The 14,492-nt window shown below is 33.2% G+C and overlaps 1 protein-coding gene across 3 annotated transcripts in view; it reads left to right on the top strand.

Annotated features, from left to right (window-relative positions):
* Positions 1-14,492, top strand: part of CNTN5 (contactin 5) — a 1,109,255-nt gene that overhangs the window by 424,528 nt on the left and 670,235 nt on the right. For all 3 annotated transcript variants that reach the window (XM_045556882.1, XM_045556883.1, XM_045556884.1), the window contains one exon: positions 14,048-14,163. In XM_045556882.1, the coding sequence (XP_045412838.1) occupies positions 14,109-14,163 (55 nt within the window). In that variant the 5' untranslated portion in view covers positions 14,048-14,108. Of the gene's footprint in view, positions 1-14,047; positions 14,164-14,492 lie in introns of those variants that run through there.

The raw sequence follows: 14,492 nt of genomic DNA, 5'->3' as shown, positions 1-14,492 counted from the left end.
CCTGGCTAGAGTGAGTGCCGTGGTGTCAGCCTAGCTCACAGCAACCTCAAACTCCTGGGCTTAAGCGATCCTACTGCCTCAGCCTCCCGAGTAGCTGGGACTACAGGCATACGCCACCATGCCCGGCTAATTTTTTCCATATATATTTTAGTTGGCTAGATAATTTCTTTCTATTTTTAGTAGAGATGGGGTCTCGCTCTTGCTCAGGCTGGTGTCGAACTCCTGAGCTCAAGGGATCCACCCGCCTCGGCCTCCCAGAGTGCTAGGATTACAAGCGTGAGCCACCTTGCCCGGCCTGAATGCTTGATTCTGAAAAAAAAAACTGAATATTAAGATATTTTAAAGCCATTAAGTTATTAAGAAAAACAATGTGCAGACACTATAATGGCTATTTTTAGACTTTGTATCTGTGAAGTTCCAAAGGACTTGGTGAAATCAGGTAACTTATCACTGAGAGTCTACAAAGACTGATGGATGCTGCCAGAACACAGATTAAAGAAGTTAAAACAGGGATAGGGAGTTTATTAGAGACTTGGCTTTGCCCAAAATTTAGTTTTCTTGACTGTCCTTACTAGTCCCTATTTACTTGACCACAATGTTTCTCAGTGGTTATTGTGTGGGGAAAAAACATCAATCGTAGCCATTTGCACTAAAGTTTGAGATATAAACACATAGACTGCATATCCCTGTAGTATCTCTTTTTCATTCATTGAAATTTCTTTGTAACTGCTTTGTCAACAACATAGAAGGCCATACTTATAGATTCTTGTCACACTGAGTAAAATTCCTCCAGGGGAGTTGCCTAATATTTTATAATAATAATATATATTTTTATGGGACATGTTCTTAAGTTTGTTGTTTGTTTGACTTTTTTATCAGCCATATTTGCCTTGTCTTTGGAGAATGTGAATATTTCAGGCACAAGGGTTTAATATGGAAATGGAGAATAGAAATGTATAGAATTCCTGAGGGGATTGCTATTAGCTGTTCTAAACATTGCCTTGGAATTATTTACAATTCCCAGTTTAACCATGTGCCTATAACAAGACATTGTTTAAATGCAGTTTAGTACTGCAGTTTCAACTGCCAGATGAAGATAATGGTTCAAAATGCCAATTTTCTGGGAAGGTATAGGTTAAAGTTTAAGTAAATCATTAAAAACCCAATTTAACCAAGAAGTGAACACAGTTACTCTCATTTTAATTGCATTCAAAAAATCCTTGTTTTCATATTTAATTAAATTAAAAGACAATTTAAATACCAGGGTAACCCTGAGTTCCATTTCTCTTGCTAGGGACCATGGCCCTAAAATCTTATTCAAATCCTGTTGTTATGCCAAGAAAATCTTTAGGACATGAGCCCTTTGGGTTTCCTCAATGTCTTCCTGCATTGCTCTACCTGTAGGCCATCAGTCCTCTTTCTCAGAAACTAACTATATCAAAAAACAAATTTATTCATCTTAAATCTTTCTTGCCACCCATTGTTTGATACAGAAGTGTATACATTCCTCAAATTACATATTCAAAATTCTTTGAGTCAGTTGACTTACTTGTTCATTTGGAACCTTGAACATGTGTTCTTACATTTTCACTGGTTTGTTTTCCAGAATGCAGTAACCCAAGTCCCCTTTTCCGTAGGTCATACATTTTGCGCTTTGTTGATGCCCTCTCACTGCATGTAGCCAGGTTTCAAGTTCTAAGTTATCTCACTCTTTTTCAGAAGAATTTCTCCTAAAATGTATGGAAATGTATTCTTTAAAGTCTCCAACAGCTTGAACTCAGAATAGATTTTCTCATCAGTAGAAATTGGAAGCTTTCATGTATTATTTAGAGTTCTAGGCCAGGAATCGGAAGATGGGTCTGCTAATTCTGCAACTGACTTTGAATTAGGTGGGACATTAGGCAAGTCCCATCACTTTTTCACATTTGTTTGTCCAATATGTAATAAGAGAATGTCATTTGCCCCTGTATATGTTATGTGAAAAAAAATAGATAATATTGTGAAGTATAGGAGAACTCTAGAAATTGAGTTATGTGATAGAAATATTTTATTTTTATTATGATGGTATTTTTAATAAAATTATGCTCTCTCATTGACCTATGAATCCTTGAAATCTGGCCTTTTATGATTCTTAGACTTGAGCTCCTACCCCTTCCTCCTGGGCATGAGTTTCCAGCCATGCTGGCCTGCTTTCTGCAGCCTGGATACACAAAGCCCATTCTATCATTAAAGTCTTTCTGCGGCCTCTTAATTAAGCCACTTAATTTATTTCATTCCTTCCACAACTATTAATAGAAACTTTGAAATATGGAGTTTTATGTGGAACAGTGTGAGTGTGAGCCTTTCGTGAAGTGTATACACCACAAATTAGGTTTGCAAATGAAAAAATTTATTTCAGTTAGCCAGGCTACAAGATGTTTGCAGTGGAGTGGTAGAAGGTGCGGATAGATACATTGGTTGAGGCAGACTCTACAGAACCTCTAATGATGGACTGAAAAATTTAGCTTTCTGTTTATAGGAGATGTAGAAAGTTGTTGTATGTGCCAAATTCTTGTAAAAGAATTTTCAATATATACTTTCAGGTGTGTATCCTTTTCATTATCAAACAGTGGGAGTTGGTAAAGATTTAAGATTAATATAAATTTGTTTTCTGACAAAGTCCTGTGTTTTAGCAGTTCACCTAGAAAATTTAATGCAGATATTTTACAAAAATCTAAAGTTAATGGCTCTACCCTCCTTCTGAATAATACAGGAATTGTTGAAATATTTAACTTCAGATACTTTCTCCTGATTTATATGCCATTATTTTCATGTATTTCAAATTCATATCTGTCTTACTTTTTACCCTACATGATATGATCATTATTGCTTTATACAGACAATCACTACATTTTTGCTCATTAGTCCTCCAAATAGTGTAGTGTGTTGATAAAACATAGCTTCTTGAGTTAGACTATCTACACAGTTTACTCAATAGCTGTGCAACTTTAGAAAATTTACTTCTCCTATCTGGGCCTCAGTCTCCTTATCTGTAAAATGGATATAAAAATTATTTCATAGGGTTATTAGTATTAAATGTGTTCCTCTAGAAAAACAATTAGAAGAGTCCTTGGACATATATTAAGCATCAAACTTGTTATCTACCATTATTTATTCTTCATGCATTTTATAACTTACCTTTGCAATTATTTTTTTCCTTTGGTTTGATGGATGTCATTTATTACTTTTCTCAGAATGGATTGATTTTCTAGAAATCTTCCTTTATGATTCAAAGCAAAGAAGTTATTTTCATCTTGTCCTTTAAAGCAATTTTCAGTAGGTCTGGAATTGTAGATGCTTAAAAGAAAAACTAGACAAATTTAACAGAGTTTATTTGAACAAAGAATAATTCATGAATCAGGCAGCTCTCAAAATTCAAAGAGATGCACAGAGCTGTGCTCTAGCCACTGTGAGCAGTGGGCTTTTATAGGTTGAACATGGAAGCAAAGATGAGAAATTACTGATTGGCTACAGCTAGGGCGCTGCCATATTTGGATATGGTGTGATGAGACATTTGCCTTATGTAAATATGGTCTGATAGGAGGTCCATAGTTATATGACTAATCACCTGGCTGGCTGTTTGTAATTGGTTGAGACTAATTTTTTTTTAAATCAATTACAAAAAATGTTACCAAGTTTCAGTTTGCTTATATAACCGCTCAGGTTACAGAGACAACCTCAAATTAAAGGCTCCTTATCTGCTTTTAAATATTGATAATTCTTTTCTGATTTTTTGTATCCCATCCTTGCTATCAAGAAGACAAATGAGAGTCTTATTTTCCCACGTTTATAGTTCATTTCTATTTTTCTTTGTTTTTAGATTTTTGATGTTCTGCATTTTTACTATGATGCACCTAATGTTCATTCTTTTGGCGTTTTTTTGGGTCTTTCTGAATCTCAAAATTGATAACTTTCATTAGCTTGGAATGTTTTAATAATTATGTGTCTCTTTACATATTGCTTTATCCCATTCTCTTTCTCTTTCCAGAAATATGATTACACATATTAAGACATTCTCACTATATCATCCATTCCATTTACATTCTGTTCATGATTTACATCTATTTTCCTTTGCCTTTCTGGGCTGCTTTCTAAATAATTTCCTTTCTATCTTTTTTTTTTTTTGCATTTTTTTCTTTTTGTGGTCTCTTTTTTATTTCAAAAAACTTTAGGAGATATGAGTGTTTTTTGTATGAATTGTTTCAGGCTGAAGTCAGGATTTTCAATGTGCCTGTCACCAGAATATTGTACATTGTACCTGACAGGTAGATTTTTACCCCCTTCCCTCAGTTACCCTTCTTTGTTTTCAATGTCCATTATACTACTTTATGACCATATATACCCTTCATTTAGCTTCTACTTATAGGTAAGAATATGTGGTGTTTGTTTTTCCATTCCTGATATACTTCACTTAGGATTATGACCTCCAGTTCCATCCAAGTTGCTGCAAAACACATTATGTCATTGCTTTTTATAGCTGAGTAGCACACCATGGTGTATATACACCACCTTTCCTTTATCCACTTATCCACGGACAGGCACAGAGGTTGGTTCCATATTTTTGCAATTGTGAATTGTGCTGCGATAAACAATCAGGTGTAGGTGTCTTTTTTACAAAATTTCTTCTTTTCCTTCAGGGAGATAACCAATAGTGGCATGGCTGGATGGAATGGTAGGTCTATTACTAGTTCTTTGAGGAATCTCCATACTGCTTTCCGTAGTAGTTGTATTACTACTAGTTTACATTCCCACCAACAGTGTGTAAGCATTTGCTTTTCACAGCATCCTTGCCAACATCTATTGTTTTTTGACATTTTTTTTGAAAATTGATTCCTCATCATTTACTTACTTTGAAAATATAAACACATATGAAAATTCTGTATAATCAATATTTTTCTTCTATAAAAATCCATGGGACTTATGAAGAAAAATAAACAAATATCTCATTAAGGGATAAGGGTAAACATTAATAAAGCCACTGTTTTCTTTAAATACAAAATCCCTTAGTTATCCCAGGAATAGTTTCAAAAGGAAATTACAAATGCATTTTAGGATCAAAATATGGTTTAGAGCAATGTCCACATGAGGAACAGTTTTGGTAAGAACCTGATTGAAGTTAAAGAATCATCCTTTACATTGCTTCACAGGATGATGCCAAAAGGACAGAATTATAGTTCAAGTAACTTTTTTTGTTGCTTACTTATATATTTATTTATTCGTAGACAAGATCTTGCTTGCTCTGTCACCCAGGCTGGAGTACAACATCATCATCATCATACCTTACTGTAATCTTAAACACCTGGGCTCAAGTGAGCCTCCTGCCACAGCCTCCCAAATTGCTGGGATTACAGGTGTGAGCCATCATGCTCAGGGTGCTATTCTTTTCTTTACTTTTTAATTTCAGAGTATTACAGGGGTACAAATGCTTTGGTTACATAAATTGTCTTTGCAATTTATGCCCCAGGTGTGCCCATCCCCAAGACAGTGCACACTGCACTGGTTGGGTGTGAGTTTACTTATACCTTCTTTCCCCCTCCTACTTGCCCAATACCTGATGAGTGTTACTTCCATATGTGTGCATAAGTTTTGATTGATTATTATCTATTGCATGGTGACTACATGTGGTGTTTGTTTTTCCATTCTTGTGACATTTCAGTTAGAAGAATGGGCTCCAGCTCCATCCAGAATAGTACAAGAAGTATTAGTTCACCATTTTCTGTGGCCGAGTACTACTCCATTGTATACATATACCACATTTTATTAATCCACTCATGTATTGATGGGCACTTAGGTTATGTCCACATCATTGTAATTGTGAATTGTGCTGCTATAAACATTTGTATGCAGGTGTCTTTTTGATAAAATGACTTCTTTTCCTTTAGGTAAATACCCAGTAGTGAGATTGCTGAATCAAATGGTAGATCAACTTTTAGTTCATTGAGGAATCTCCATACTATTTTCCATAGAGGTTGTACTAGTTTGCAGTCCCACCAGTAGCGTATGATGTTCTTGTCTCTCCACATCCACCCAACATTTGATGTTTTGGGACTTTTTGATAAAAACCATGTTCACTGGTGTTAAGTGATATCTCACTGTGGTTTTTATTTGCATTTCCGTGATGATTAGAGATGTTACACATTTTTCATATGTTTCTTGGCCATTAGTCTATCTTCTTTTGAAAAGTTTCTGTTCATGTCCTTTGTCCACTTTTTGAATGGGGTTGTTTGATTTTTTTCTTGCTGATTTTTCTGAGTTTTATATACATTCTGATTATCATCCCTTTATTGGATGTATAGCATACAAATATTTTCTCTCATTCTGTAGGTTGTCTATTTACTCAGTTGATTACTTCCTTTGCCATGCAGAGACTTTTTAGTTTAATTAAGTCCCATTTATTTATTTTTGTTGTTGCTGTATTTCCTTTTGGGAGTCTTAGTCATAAATTCTTTGTGTAAGTCAATGTCCAAAAGAGATTATCCTATGTTTTCTTCTAGAATTTCTAAATTCTATACCTGGTATCAGTTCTTCCATTTAAGTCTTTAATCCATCTTGAGTTAATTTTTGTAAATGGTGAGAGATACAATACAAATCCATTCTTCTACATGTGGCAATCCAATTATACCAGCACCATTTATTGAATAGAGCATCCTTTCCTCAGTGTATGGTTTTGATTGCCTTGATGAAAATTAGTTGGTTGTAGGTATATGGCTTTATTTCTGGGTTCTCTATTCTCTTCCATTGGTCTATGTGTCTAGCTTTATACCAGTACTATGCTGTTTTGGTTACTATAACCGTAGTACAATGTGAAGTCAGATAATGTGATGCCCCAAGATTTGTTCTTTTTCCTTAGGATTTCTTTGGCTGTTCAGGCTGCTTTTTGGTTCCATATGAAGTTTAGGATAATTTTTTCTAGATCTGTGAAAAATGACATTAGTATTTTGCTGGGAATTGTGTTGAATCTGTAAATCACTATGGGCAGTATACACATTTTAACACAATTTCTTGTTCTCTATTAGCATGGGATGATTTCAATTTGTTTTGGTCTTTAACTCCTAAGCTCAAGGGGCGGTCCTTCCACCTTAGCCTCCCAGAGTCCTAGGATTACAGGAGTGAGCTGCCTGGCCTCCTTTATTTTTAAAAACAGATTTTATACATATATATTATTATCTGTATCTGAAAAGTCAAATATCTGAAGTCTTTGCACACCAGATTCTGACATTAATTATATCTATTGACTTTTACTCATAATTATATTTTGTCCTGTATGGTTTGTGAATGTTGACTATGAATTTTTTTCACTATGAAGTTTCCTTCTATCTTTTCATCCATCCCTATAGTTTAAGACTGAAAATTTTATTTTACTGTTCTCTGGGTAGAGTATCTCTCTGGAGAGTTAGCCCTTTGGGATCCCAGACATATGGATTATCCTATTTGAACTCCCACCTGTATGGCCCTAGGCTTTGTTTTTGGTTCTCCACTCTCAAAGCAGCCATGAACATCAATTTGAAGTTCATTGCAATTTGGGAAATGACCTAACAGTTAAAATTGCCTTTAGTTCCCACCTTGACACTCTTACCTACCTTTTATATCCAATAAGGTTTTTTTTCTTCTTCTTAACTATTGAATGTAGGCATTTAAAGATATTTTGTAAGATATTCTGATTTACTTTAAGAAGGAAGTTTAGTCTTGATGTTCAGTTCCCAACTTAGCAGAAAAGGACATCTGCTGTCACCCAACTATGGAATGGTACTCAGGATCCAAACAGAGCACAAGATCTGTCAGAACTTACCTGAAAGAAGGTGGCAGTTGGAATGAGCCCCAGTTCTGTCTTCACCCTGTCCTAATGTCAGTCACCAGGGAGTGGGAATCATGGATAATTTTTGACACCAGATTCCTAGACTAATTGTCTTTTTTCCTCTGGTTCCAGTCTCCACTACTGAACAGTAAACAATCTTGAACCAAATTTTTCTCTACCCTTATGTTTTAAATAAAATTATAATGTTTGCTTGGAAGTCTCAGAAAACTAGTGTTGCTCCATCTTAAATTCTTGCTTAACCCTCTTCTACCATGGCAGGTTCTTTTAAGGTCAAAAGAAGTTCTTAGTTTTACAACAATGAGGAAAAACAGACCTTCACTATGCTTCACACACTATAGAAAACCATGTTAAAGAGTACCTCCAGACCATGTAAATACTGTGAGCTCATCTTACAATTACATCTCATAGCATTTTGTTCAGGAAACAAAACTGTCATTTATTTTCTGATACACAATATCATAACTCAATCTGGTTACATTTGAAAGCCAAAATTCTGTCTATCTACCTCCTGAAACTATTGCTTGGTCCTCATGGGATACATAATAACAGATATAAAAAAGACAAGCACATTCTTTTTTATTTCTCCTATATCTTCTGTCACATTTTATTATCCATTGTTTTGCCCAGGTGCATTGGGCAAGATAATTTCAAGGACATCTAGAACACAACTCCCCTAAAAAGCTTATTTTATTTTATTTTCTATATGCCCTAGCCTGATCTCACTCAGCACTTAAAGGGTATCTTCCAAGCAAAAGTGCCACTAGCTCCAGTCTTAGCAAAGAGTTATGGTTGGGATGAAGAATAAGATCCACAGAAAAAAAAATATTTCATCTTTTTGTTCTCGTCACTAAAATTTACATCCAAGTTCATCACATTGTAGCCCTATCAAATGCAAATTGGAGTAGAAACATTTTTTTCTCAATCTCTACTGTTCTCATTTATCAGAATAACTAACATTTTTTATTACATCCATAAATGGAAATAGAACAAGATGTTCATAGTTAAGGAGGTTGATCTCTAGTTTACTCACTGCTACTTTGTAAGTTGCCTGCCTACCATAATTCAGTTGTATTTGTCCCAAATCTGTTTCTGTAGGTTGCCTGTATTGTTGTAATTATGTAATTTAAAAAAGCATTTTTGAGATCACAGGTATACGAGGGTACCAAGAATGAGAACATTTGGCTCTAGTAATAATAATTAAAAAAAGCTGAATGCCCAAATGCCTTGGACAAACTCAGTAAGAATATGACTGACTTAGAAAGTTCTATAATGTTAGGTATATATAAGATAACTGTATAAAAATAATAAAAGCCTTCAAGGATGCTGCTTTCAGACCACTTCACATGTTCTTATATCACTTTAAAAATTTTTTAAATTTCCTATGTTGCAACACAAATATGATTTATATAGTAAAAATTCATATGATTCTGAGATACAATAAAGGATTTCTTCACCAAAATCTTCATAATCAGAGAAAGATCTCATCCCTAAACAATAAGTTTAGCCAAAGTATATAGAGTTAAACCATATTGGTTAGATGGTAACATTAAACTATGTGTGTATAAATTACATTTTAATGATTTTTTATTAATGCAGTACCAATCCCAATTGTGTTAGAAAAGAGGGCTTCTAGAGACTCTTATAGGGATTGCTGTGGAATCCTGTGAGATGATGTAGCTTAATGGTTAACAGTATTCTTATCCTAGTTCTGTCTTTTACTAGCTGTGTGACCTGGACAAGTTATTTTCATCAATAATAAATGTCCTAACGTTGTGTGGGTAAAGTGCTTAACCTAATACTTGCCATTTATTTCCTAAATGATAGATGTTACTAGTATAGTCATGTGTTGATTAACCACTAGATACATTCTGAGAATGGCCGCTTTCAGTGATTGCATCATTGCACAAACATCACAGAGTGTACTTACACAAAGCTAGATGGTATAGCATACTACACACCTAGGCTATATGGTACAGCTTATTTCTCTCAGTCTACAAACTTATACAGCATGTTACTGTACTGAATATTGTAGGCAGTTATAACACAATGGAAAGTATTTGTGCATCTAAACATAGAAAATATACAGTAAAATATGGCATTATGATCCTCTGGGACCACTATCATTTATAGGGTCTGTCGTTGACCAAAACATTGTTATGTGGTCCATGGCTGTATTATGAAATCTAAGAAATAGTGACTTCTTCTTTTTGTGTTATGTCATTCCAGATAATTTACATCCCAAAGGCTCCAACTTATTCAATAGTTATTGTCCAAAAAATATTAATTGAGAATACCTTTTAAATACCAGTCACTGTTTTAGATGCTGGTTCTACAAATATAAATAAGACAAAAATATTTACTGTCATGGATATGACATTCCAGTAGGAGAAAAAGATAATTAATAAGTAAATAGATTAGTGCAACCTCAGGAACTGATAATTACTAAGAAGAAAAATAAGGCAGGGAAAATGTAAGGAAAATCAATGACAGGGCTGACAAGAGGGGGGTTGCTATTTTAAGGAGAGTGATCAAGAAAGGCTTCTAGGAGGAACAATTTGCAATGATTCAAAGCTCTAAAGTGTCGAAAAACTGATGTTGGAGGTGTCAGGTAGAGGACAAGAGGAATGCTTGGCATATTTGAGGAGCAGCAAGAAAGCCAATACTGTGAGAACAGAAGACTCTAGAACGTTAGAAGATGAAATCAGAAATTTAGGCAGGGACAGGATAGCATATGGCCTTTTAGACTATATAACGATTTTGGATTTTATCTAAGAATAATAACTGAAACAGAGATGTGATGTAGCCTGATATGTTTTAAAATATAATTCTGAGTGCTGTGAAGAAAATAGCCTATGGGGGCCAAAATGTATGGAGCAGGAGAGAGAGGTCAGCACTTATCTTAGAACATAGAAATCTCTCTCTCTCTCTCTCTCTCTCTCTCTCTCTCTGTCTCTCTCTCTGTTATGTCTCTCTCAATTTGCACATACACACACCATTAATAAGACAGTTTCCTACATGCATTTTTAAGAGAAAGACTAACTTCTAATCAAGTGGTAACACACTATTACTTGATTTATATTACATATTAATATTAATAACAGATGCTTAGTTCTATTAAGGTGTGATGTTTTAAGTACTTGTCTGTACAATCAACTTCACAATGTATTTATTCTTTATAATTTATGACTGAATGCTAACACAGTGTTCTACTTTTTGTTCTTTACTTGCAAATATTTGCAATAATTCAGGGAAAATGCAAAGAAATATGTCATTTCATATAGTGCTTTTTGAATATCTTGGGTAATAATATGTATACATTCTAAGCCTTGAAATAATTTTTAAATTATTTTTAAAATGTGAGATTTTTAAAAATGCATCTGATTAACAATTTTCCAAATTACGATTTGTGGCTTTTTAATTTCTTGATGCATAATGGTTTAATGTACAACTGTTATTCTTCATTACGGAATTTCTAAATACACATCATTCTGATTACCTTTGGTAACATTTATTCACCAGTTATAACTTAACCTGACATCTAGTAGGAACTTTATATATGTGTGATTAATTACATTGTTTTATTACTTTGATAGAAGGATTTTATTAAGGTCATGGGATAATTATGTTTTCAAGAAAAGCATGTGAAAAAGTTTACACATTTCAGAATCATAAAGATCATTTACTTTTTACTATACTCAGGAAAGGATTATTTCACTTAGCATAAGGTCCTCCAGCATTATATATATTTCAACATAACTTAGAGAATAAATACCAACTGTCTCACAATAAAAAATGATAGGTAAGCAAGGTTATGAATATCTTAATTAGCTTGATTTGATCATACCACATCATGTATCACATTGTACCCTATAAATGTATACAACTATGATGTGTTAATTAAAAACACTAATAAAACCTAATATTTAAAAAAAAGAAAAAAGAAATAAAGAAGAAACAAGGAAGGAAATCAAAAAGGAAGAATGTAATTTAGAACCCTTAAAAAATGGTTTTTAAGAACTATTATTTTTCATGTGTTTAAGCCCTAAGGACCAAGCATTGATGCTTGAAAATAAATATAGACACATACACACATACACACATTTCTTCTCTTAGAAAACACTTTAACATAATAAAAATGGACTCTTTTAGTAATCAAATTCAGTGCACCATTTACATTTGGGAATAGACAAAATGTGTCCGGATCATATACAGAAAGATTATTTCATAATAGCCTACATGTCATTTTATCAGAAATGTCTTCCAAGAACCCCTACTAAAGTTGACCTTCTATCTTGTGCTCACTCAGGATCCCTTTACTTTGTGTAAGTTTCTTTATAGTTTCCATCATTTTTTGACACTGATTTATTTATCCATGTGATCATTGTCAAGATCCCTGCACTGTTCCACTCAAAAATAAGCTTTTTGTCTGAGACCAATGACTTCTTGAAAGTTTGCTGAAGATCCTTCTCTATTATTTCCAATTCCTGCCATCCTCATGAATCAATTCTTTTGATAGCTCAATACCTATATTGCCCTTACAGTATCCTTCTTATTTGGCTTTTCTCCTGTGTTTAACTTCTGCATATGTGCACGTACATATGTGCCTGTACATGGCATTTCTCTTTGACATTCCCATTGTACACCCATAAGTGCTGCAATGACATTTGCATTTGTTGATGAAGAATGTTTAAGACAACCAAGGACATCAGGACATTATAAACAGAAAGGGGAGGTACCATTTTGGCGGGTATAAGACTGAGCAGAAGCTCATCAAAACAAGTAAGCCAAAACTATATTACCTTCTGAGAACTCACAATGCAAGAAAGGCCAATTTTATTATGGATTGAAAATTTGCTAATTCAAATATGCAGTTCTCATGACTCATAATTGTGTGTCTAGCAACTTGAGGCCTCTCCAATTATTATGCTTGATGTGTTGATAATCTTCTTTTCCTTGCTGGTAAAAAGCAGGGTTTTAAACCATAAAAATTAACAAATGAACATAATCAACTTTTTTGTGCTTCAAGTTGTATTTATTTCTGATATTTACTCAGGAAATAAAAAAGATTATGAAAAGTTTCTTTTATGATGAGGGGTGGTTATGAATCAATTAACCATTATTAAATCTTAACTTTCTTCTTTATTAGTGATCCCTAACCATGAAATTAAAATAGACTACCAAGGCTTAGAGTTAAAAATATAAACAAAATGTAAATAACTTTATTCAGGTAGAATAACTAATAAGAAATTCCTTTCTTTGATATGACTATACTAAATATATGTAACCTAAACTTTTGTACCCACATAATATGCTGAAATAAAAAATAAATTAATTAATTAAAATAAATTATAACCTAGCTAGGGGAAAAATGTTTGTTTATATTTTTAAGATGTTTTCTAAAAGATAGAGATAAACTAGACTTCTAATTCCATAAGGAAGGACCAGGTAAGCAAGAAAATAATTATTATTTAAAAATCACACTGTACAATTATTTCTCAGCTGAACTGCTTTTGGCCAAGAAGAACACAACTGACACCTGAAAACTCTGAAGCTACTTGTGTATTATAGGAATTTCCAATAAATATTTGTCAAGTTCTTACAGGAAGTTCAGTGTCAGAATTTTATATTCTTTTCATATTCTTTGTATCTTTCAGGGTATAAAAAGAAACCAAAGGATATTAATGTGCTATCCTGGTTATTGTTATAAAAATGGCATTAGACAAAAATATTAAATATTCATGAAAATCCTTGTTTCCCTTAGGTTCCAGCTAGAAAAAGATGCTAAGAAAAATAACTCACCAAAGGAGGAAACTATAAGGAGTATATATTAATGTAGCTGGTTTCTCTATTTTTCTAGTCCAATAATTTGTCTAATGTAATAAATGTAGCTATTATACATTCCCTGTGAGGAAAAATCATCGCCATTAGAATCTGATATTCTTACTATCTGAGAGCATTCAATATAAATAAATGTGATAGGTAAAGTTTATGACTTTTCCTAAGTTTTTGTGTTGTTAATTAAATGAGTTCTAACAAAACACTATCATTGCTGTCAATATCCAAGTATATATTAATTTGACCTTTGCACTAAAAGTTATTTATTATGTTATTAGGAGATTTTTGCTTTGGTTTGTGTTTTTTTGTTTGTTGTTTGTTTTTCCTGTTTTTGAAAACTATTATCTATCTCAACAGGGCACTCTTTAATGAAGAAATATCAGAGCTGTTAAACACACCAGGACACAGGAAATTAAGAATGGCTTCCTCTTGGAAACTAATTCTGTTTCTGTCAATCACTGGATGTCTTTCAGGTAAAACACCTACCTAATTAATTATTTGATTTTCTTAATATCAAATAACAAAAATATATTAAGGTCTCTGTTACAAAATATCTTATGGAAATATAATTTAAATTTATATCAGTATTTATACTTTTCAACAATAAAAAAACAAAGAAACCTTTAAACCTCTATTAGCATTGCAAAAATTCCTATAGAATTCAATATAATAAGGTAAAGTAAAAATGTTAATAAAATAAGTATTCACCTCATTGATTTTCATCTAGAGTCTAAATCTAGCCTTTAGATGTGGAAATTATATATATATATATTTTACATATTAAATATGTTTGTATAAATAT

Source organism: Lemur catta, chromosome 7, assembly GCF_020740605.2.
Source record: "Lemur catta isolate mLemCat1 chromosome 7, mLemCat1.pri, whole genome shotgun sequence".
Lineage (NCBI taxonomy): Eukaryota > Metazoa > Chordata > Mammalia > Primates > Lemuridae > Lemur > Lemur catta.
This window is presented reverse-complemented; position numbering and strand designations above follow the sequence as displayed.